The sequence below is a fragment of the Zootoca vivipara genome, chromosome 14, assembly GCF_965207765.1.
Source record: "Zootoca vivipara chromosome 14, rZooViv2.hap1.1, whole genome shotgun sequence".
Lineage (NCBI taxonomy): Eukaryota > Metazoa > Chordata > Lepidosauria > Squamata > Lacertidae > Zootoca > Zootoca vivipara.
The window spans coordinates 42,104,848-42,112,987 of NC_142597.1; the positions used below are offsets into that span (position 1 = coordinate 42,104,848).

The following is an 8,140-nucleotide window of genomic DNA, read 5'->3' on the forward strand; positions in this document are numbered from 1 at the left end:
GACTGCGCAAGCGTGGGGCGGTGCCGGGGAGGTTGGCGGCGAGGGGCGCCTGGTCCCTCGGAGCCAGTACGCAAGCGCCAAGGGCACGCGGCGGTACTTTTTTTTCTTTTTTCTTTGTAGCGAGCAGGCGCAGAGCACGTCGTACGCCACACCACGCGGACGCCGCGCATGCGTACGGTCCGGCAACCGACTCGCGCAGCTGACAGCTGACGTGCCCTCCTTTGCCGTTTGTCTCCCTTTCAGCACCAATTTTCCCGCCTGAGCCAGCGACGAAAGGGGAGCATGCGCAGAAATGCTGGCAGGACGGGGTCGAAGGTGTTGCGACAGTTGGGTAGGTGGTCAGTGGATGAGGAGCAACTGTGGAAGGGTGAGGCTACGCGCATGCGCCTTGAGGGAGAGAAGGGTGTTAAATGGGGGAGGGGGATAAATGGGAAATGGAGGGAAATTATGAGATGAAACGCACACACAGTTTGAATTTATAGGTTTTTTTAAAAAAAAACATGCCTATGTCTGTATTTGTTTGTACCTACTGTATACATATGTAAAACCATGTTCATTAATTCGCTGTTTTAAAAATATTATATAGTTTTAGTTTTATTTGTTTTATTTATTATTAAGCTGTTCCTATGAAACATCCTGAAGGTGTTTTTAATATATCAGTACCTTCATCTGTTAATATTACTAGTTTCAATATTTAGCCTCTATGTCGCACAACACAATCTGATCTTTACTTGGAAGTAGTTGCCACTGAGCTCAGTAGGGCAGGCATAGGCCCTAGGGATGTTCGCTACCGTAGGGATGGGGGAGTTGTAGTTCCAAAACATCTCTAGGGCCGAGTTTGCCTATGCCTGCAGTAGGGTATTCTCCATTGTAGGTGTCTTTAGGATTGCAGCCTTAATATTTGCATGGTATACACTATGCCTTTCAAGCATATGGCTTTCCCCAATGAATCATGGGAACTGTAGTTCTGCACCCTCACAGAGCTATAATTTCCAGCATTATTAACATACTATTAGTCCCTAGTATTCTTTTGGAGAAGTTGTGTGCTTTACATGTATGGTTGTGTATGCAGCCATCAATAATAGGCTACAATATTTGAATACTTCTAAACTTTGGTAGACTTGTGGCAAGGCTCAGGGGCGTAGCCAGGATGAAAATCAGGGGGGGCAAGGGGCGTGGCCAAGGGGCGTGACCAAGGGTGGAGGGGCCACAGCGGGGCAAGGAAAGCTCCCTTTTCCATTGCCAGCTTTCCCTCCTCCCGCCCCGGCGATGGCGGAGGGGGAGGAGGGGATCGGAGCAGCCCGATTTCGGGCTGCTCCGACTCCTTCCTCCCCCTCCGTGATCGGCAGGGGCGAGGGGGATCCAGGATCAGCCCGAAATCGGGCTGCTCCGACTCCCTCCTCCCCCTCCACGATCGGCAGGGGTGAGGGGGAGCCAGGATCAGCCCGAAATCGGGCTGCTCCGATCCCCTCCTCCCCCTCTGCAATCGCCGGGGCAGGTGGAGGGAAAGCCCCAGAGCCGTGCAAAGCGGTTGCCTGGTTTTTCCTCCGCCCGCTCCACAGGCAGCCAGGGAGAAGGGAGACAGCACCGGGCGGGCAGCGGGGCAGGCTGGCCAGCGGCCCTGCTTCTAGGGGGGCAATTGCCCCCTCCTGCCCCCCCTGCCTACGCCCATGGCAAGGCTACTCATGCTGCGCATCCTTGATTTCAGTGGGAGTTAATGCATGTGCGAGTGTACATTGAATTGCAGCCTAACAGTGCACTTCCAAACGTGGTTACTCAAATGTCAGTTCTACTGAGTTCTTCCCAGGGACGTGTACATAGAATTACAGTCTTAACAGCTGGACATGATTTGTTTGTAGGATTGAGGCTAAACTAAAGGAGAATGTCTATCATCACAATACAACTTGGTCAGTGCGGCAACCAGATCGGTCGTGAGGTTTTCAACACCATCTGCACAGACTTCCGCAGTACTAATGGCTTGTGCTCCAAAAAGGAAAACGAGTCCTTCCAGGCAGCCTGCAAAGAGCGGTTCTTCAGCGAGGAGAAACCCAGAGGTATGACACATACATACATACATACATACATACACATACATACATACATACGTAACTTTCTTTGTATGTTCAAACAATGTTCAAGGCAGCTTACAACATGAAAAGAAACTACAACATAGCAAAGAATAGTCATAAACAAGAAACAAAACATTAAAAAACACACAACCATACTGAAAAGTTTCCACATAAATGTCTAAGTATGTAAAATAAAGATACAAAAATCAACAGCAACAACTTTCCACACCAACAAAAAGCCTTAGCCCAAGAGTCTGTTCAGCAACCTCAGCTTTTTTTGTAGCTGGAGTCAGTCCAGTTACAGTCCAGGCCAGATGGAAAAGGCTTGCAAGGCAGGGAGCAGGTCTTCCAGGACTCTCAGCCAAGACTGTCTGACACTGAGAATATGTAAATCCTTCTCGCCCCACACCAATCAAGAGGGCAAATCAACAACCAGAAACGCATCCACTTTGGGTGTGTGGAATTCTGCATGTGATTGGATATTGTAATATCTCAGGGGGTTGTTCCAGGTGAAAGGTTGCGCCCTTGTTGCCATCCCACACTTAAAACAAAAAACAAAGAAGCCTGGAGGAGCAATTTTGGTATAGGGTGGACCAGCAGGGGCGAAAGCTGGCCTCTGTACTATTGCAAAAATGAATAACATTGGGAAGGGCCATAGCTTAATAGCAGAGCAACTGCTTTGATTGTGGAGTCAGGTTGAATCCCTGGCATTTCCTGGCAGGGAGAGGCCCTAGCCTGAAAGCCTAGAGAGCTGCTGCCAGTAAGTGGAGGCAATACTGAGCAAGATAGACCAGCAGTCTGATTTGGTCTGTTCTTTTAAGTCACCAATTACCGGTAGTACATGGGAAATTGTGTTTGGCATCGCAGAAGTTGTCCAGTAGGTGTCAGTGGCATTCACACAGCCGCCTTCCATCCAGTGTCTGCAATAACAATGGGTACATTATTTGGGTGCCACATTGAGGGATCCCAAGTCTACATCGTTTTACTTTTATTTTCTTCCTCATTAGTGCTGGCTGCCCGGGCTGTCCTGGTTGACATGGAACCTAAAGTGATTGGTCAGACTTTATCAACGGCTTCAAGGTCTGGTACCTGGAACTATGACCATCGGTCCCACTTTTGTCAAAAGCAAGGGTCAGGAAACAACTGGGCAAATGGGTATGTTTGGTTTTATCAGTGGTGCCAAATAAATGTATCTCTGGGTTTCTAACATTTTATAATCCAGCTACAAAACACTCCAAGCTCCTTTTTGTTCTCTTCCCCATCCCAATTTGTGCCACAGCTACTGTGTTCATGGGCCCAAGCACAAAGAAACAATCATGAACTTGGTACGGAAGGAGGCTGAGAAATGTGACCGGCTGAGTGGATTCCTGACGGTTATGAGCATGGCAGGTGGGACAGGATCGGGTCTGGGGACGTTTGTGACAGAAAGCCTGAAAGACACCTATCCCACCTCATTCCTGTTAAACCACGTTATCTGGCCCTACAGAACTGGAGAGGTGAATGCCGTAGCTCTATGATTGGGGGGGGGGGTTGAACCTGGATTTGAAGCATGTGCTCTTTCATAGGGACATCAGAAGCTGCCTTATGCTGTGTTATCTAGCTCAGTATTGTGTGCATTGACTGGCAGCGGCTCTCTAGGGTTTCAAATAAAGGGCCTCTCCCATTCCTACCTGTAGAATGATGCTGGAGATTGAACATGCGGCCATCTTAGTGCAAAGCAATTGCTCTACCGTTGAGCTATATAGATGGAGAAACTGTTGGTGAAGAGGAATGTAGGGTGTTGCCATCCTAGGAGCACTATTCACTGCAGTTTTCTGCAACCTCCTGTATGCATGTCATGTGCTCTGCTTACCCTCCACAAAGCAGTGGTGGTTGGTGCCCATTGGGCTGGTAGGGCAAAAGGCAGAGAAGCCAACAGTAGATGGAGCCAGAGCCAATGCTAACTACAGAGGTACCTTGGTTCTCGAACGTAATCCGTTCTGGAAGTCCATTCGACTTCCGAAACATTCGAAAACCAAGGGGCAGCTTCCGATTGTTGCAGGTGCCCCGGAAACAATAGCCGACAGCCACATCGGATGTTCGGCTTCTGAAAAGCATTTGAAAGCTGGAACACTTCTGGGTTTTCGGCGTTTGGGAGCTGAAATGTTCGAGTGCCAAGGCATTCAAGAACCAAGTTTCCACTCTGGTTTTGACCTCACTGCTGAGCTCTTACAAAGGCAATAATGAGCGTAGGGAGGAGGAAGATGGCAGCCAGTGCCACTCCCTGGGCTGGAGGCAAGTTAGGAGGCAAGCAGGTGGGAACTGGCTGAGTTCAGTCTCAAGTTTGTGGGGCAGTGCCCCATTTATCCTAATAGACCAACCTCAGTTGCCCCACGGACAGCAAATCCCCTCCGGTGAGATCATCTCCATGTGGAAAACTGTAACACCCACTCCCTGTTTCCCCCCCTGCATTTCCAGGTTATTGTTCAAAACTACAACTCTGTCCTGACCCTCTCACACTTGTATCAGTCTTCGGATGCCCTCCTGGTTCATGAGAACGATGCCATCCACAAGATCTGTGCTCAGCTAATGAACATAAAGCAGATATCTTTTCAGGATGTAAATCGAGTCATCGCCCATCAGCTGGGGAGCGTCTTCCAGCCGGCTTACTCCTCTGAAAGTGCCGCTTGCTACAGCAGAAGCCCCCTAGGTATCTGGTGTTAACTGAAGTTCTAGTGCTGTCCTCCTGCTCTTGATGTTTTCAGTGGATTGCAAAGTAGTCCGTATAAGTTACTAGCCTACAAACATTCTCATTAGTCTGTCAAGTAACCATCCATGTATACATGCTAAGATAAATGGAAAGGACATTTTGTAAACTCATCAGACCAGAGACCTTATCTTTCCAGAGAAAAACAAAAAAAAGTAGATGTTCAATATGAGCAAATGCAGTCCTCTCTCTCTCAGACAACACATGTTAAACCTTCATTTCTGTCTTGTCTCCTCCTCAGGAGATCTAATGGAATCTCTAGTCCCCCACCCTGAGTTCAAGATGCTGGGTCTCCGGAACATTCCTCAGATGTCCGAAAACTCCCTTGCCTACAGCACCTTTGCGTGGCCCGGGCTTCTGAAGCACCTGAGGCAGATGCTCATTGCGAATGCCAAAATGGAGGAAGGTAAGAACTGCAGGTGAACTGCAGCTGAAGCAGGTTGAACAATGTATACCCAGAGTCGCATATGGGCAGGAGGTGGTCCTTAAGACCAGGTCTTGACTAAAATTCAGTAGGGCTGCCAGGAATTAATAATAATAACAATAATAATAAATAAATAATAATAAATTTTTATTTATACCCCACCCTCCCCAGTCAAAACCGGGCTCAGGGAGGCTGACACCAGTAAAATTACAGTAAGACGTAAAAGAAAGAAAAAAATTAAAGTACGGGTTAAAATACAGTTTAAATTTTAACATGCAGCCTCATTTTAAAGTAGCCCAAATCAAAACCATAAGGGAGGAAAACACAGAGAAGAGTTTGGATTTGATATCCCGCTTTATCACTACCCGAAGGAGTCTCAAAGCGGCTAACAATCTCCTTTCCCCTCCTCCCCCACAACAGACACCCTGTGAGGTGGGTGGGGCTGAGAGACTTCAGAGAAGTGTGACTAGCCCAAGGTCACCCAGCAGCTGCATGTGGAGGAGTGGAGACGCGAACCCAGTTCCCCAGATTACAAGTCTACCGCTCTTAACCACTACACCACACTGGCTCTGAGTCCAGCCCAAAGGCCAGGCGGAACAGCTCCGTCTTGCAGGCCCTGTGGAAAGATGTCAAATCCCCCAGGGCCCTGGTCTCCTATGAGAGAGCGTTTCACCTAATCGGGGCCAGTACTGAAAAGGCACTGGCCCTAGTTGAGACCAATGTAACCACCTTATGGCTCGGGATCTCCAAAATGTTGTTCTTTGTGGACCTTAAGGTCCTCCGCAGGGCATACCAGGAGAGGCGGTCCCATAGGTACAAATGGGGGGGGGCGGTTCTGGCCTAAAATTGCCCTCCCTGCTATAAACTGGAGTAGGAAATCTCAGGACTGCGGGACCATACTCCTCCGCACAGGGCACACTCCTCATCAGCCCTGCTGTGTGCCGTCTGGCTGGACTCCCAAGTGTTGAGACATTCCTCTTCACTTTTCTGTTTGCAGGGATTGATTGGCAAGTGAGGCCCCCGGTGCCTGGACTCCCTGCATCAGAAAAACAGTCTCTAAACAGGACAGCTCGTTTTAACACCTCCATCGCCAACCTGGTTACCTTGCGAGGAAAAGATGTACAAAGCACGGATCTAGGTGAGAAATAGTTGCAGGGTGGCTGCAATAGAAGATTCCTCTCTTAGGTAGTGACACCGGGAGGGAGTTTTATGATAACCACAAAGAATGTCCTATCTCTTACACTTGCCTGAATCCACAGTGTGCATCACTGCTCCTGAAATTCATGAATGGGATGAGACAGGCGTGGAATAAGATAGTGACTGCTTTTTTTTTAACACTTTGTTGATTATTGTAGGAGGATTCCAAGAGCCGGCCTTGTATACTTCCTGGCTAAATGCTCAAGATGCCTTGACCATTTGGAAGACACCAAGAGCTTTTAATAAATATGAGAAGTCTGCTTCTTTGGTCAGCAACAGCCAGTTTTTGCTGAAGCCTGTGGACAGCGTAGTGGGGAAGGCCTGGAAAATGTTTGCTTCAAAGTAAGTGGGAGAAGACAGGTTGTCATCTCAGACTTTGCCGTGTGCCGTGGAGTAAGTGGAAGAAAATAAACCAGAGGGAGAGATGGGAAGCAGGAGTACTTCCTCCTTCACTTCTGTTTGAGAAAGGAACTTATTTTGGTTCCTTCTCTCCCTGAACCGTTTCCATCCCAACTGGTCATTATAAGAACTTGGAAACTCTGAGAGTTGGCTTGTTTTCCTCTTCCCTCTCCTTCCCTTTTTTCCTTTCGGGTTAAGTTTTTTAGATTGTAAGCTTAAAGTAAGTACTTTTTTATTGATCTGTAGTTACTTTTTAATTGATCCATGAGCTGCACATTCGGCTGAAGAGTTTGGTAAAAATGCTATAGATAATTGAAATCTGTGGAACTAACTTGACTAACTGAACTTCTGCTGCTTTCAGTGCAATTTAGTCGCAGCTGATTTTAGCTGGATTGGTGCCTCTTGCTCACCAAAACCTCTTGTTCATTCCACACACAGGGCTTACGTGCACCAGTACACAAAGTTTGGGATTGAAGAGGAAGACTTTATGGACTGTTTCACAACTCTGGAACAAGTCATTGCTAGCTACACCAACCTCTGATTTTCAAATTCATCCTTGGCCAGGAGGGGACAGCATTAAAGGTGCAGATCTAAAATCCTGGCAAGAGGCCTTAAAACTGGGAAATCTTGTGAAGAATTGGATGTAGAATGAGGACTCTTTACATGCCGTCCCAGGCAAGTGCATCACTCCAGCCATCTTTCAAAGACAGGAGCTTTCCATGCAAACATGGAAGTTCTAGCTTTCAATGGGGAATATAGATTTATACCCACATTCATTTCATCCCTTTACCAGCATATAGACTTTGTACAATCTAAATTGCATGTGTTTTGTATATAAAGTAATTTTATTTTCTGATGATGTTGTCTGTATGCTGTGTACTCATTATTGGTACCTCACATCCTGTAACTTGCTCTGGCACCTTACAAGAGGCTGTGTCATTTTATCCCTCCAGCAGCCACATGGAATAGGTTAGTTTGAGAGATGATGACTGACCTCACTTTGTGGCTGAAGTTGGAATCTTAATGCTTGTCTCCTGTGCAAGTTTAACACCTCCACTACACCCGCATTAGATCTCAAGATGTGTGAGGGCCATATTTTGGTTTGTGTGTTTGTTTGTTTAAGTTACTAGTTGTGATAGAGAGACAGGTTGGGGATAAGGAGATTCCTGTTGACTTCTGCGGTTAAAAGGACCTCCATACACACTTGTGGATGTTTTCACAAATGCACTCTTCAAAGAGTTTGCAACATTTGAACACACAACACTACAAATGATGTCCACAGTGGTACATTAATTACCTTTCCCT

The 8,140-nt window shown here is 47.3% G+C and overlaps 1 protein-coding gene across 8 annotated transcripts; it reads left to right on the top strand.

Moving 5' to 3' along the window:
• Positions 1–4: 4 nt before the first annotated feature.
• On the top strand, positions 5–7,694 carry TUBD1 (tubulin delta 1). 8 transcript variants are annotated; one of them, XM_035140030.3, is made up of 9 exons: positions 5–367; positions 1,860–2,054; positions 3,077–3,224; positions 3,349–3,565; positions 4,527–4,758; positions 5,057–5,221; positions 6,237–6,377; positions 6,595–6,778; positions 7,274–7,694. In XM_035140030.3, the coding sequence occupies exons 2-9, from the start codon at positions 1,883–1,885 to the stop codon at positions 7,374–7,376; spliced, it is 1,362 nt and encodes a 453-aa protein (XP_034995921.3). In that variant the 5' UTR covers positions 5–367; positions 1,860–1,882; the 3' UTR covers positions 7,377–7,694. The 8 variants fall into 8 exon arrangements, with proteins under 8 accessions (XP_034995921.3, XP_088513648.1, XP_088513650.1 ...); XM_088657522.1 differs by having other exon boundaries at positions 85–331; XM_088657528.1 differs by having other exon boundaries at positions 148–331; positions 3,349–3,458.
• The last annotated feature ends 446 nt before the right edge of the window (positions 7,695–8,140 follow it).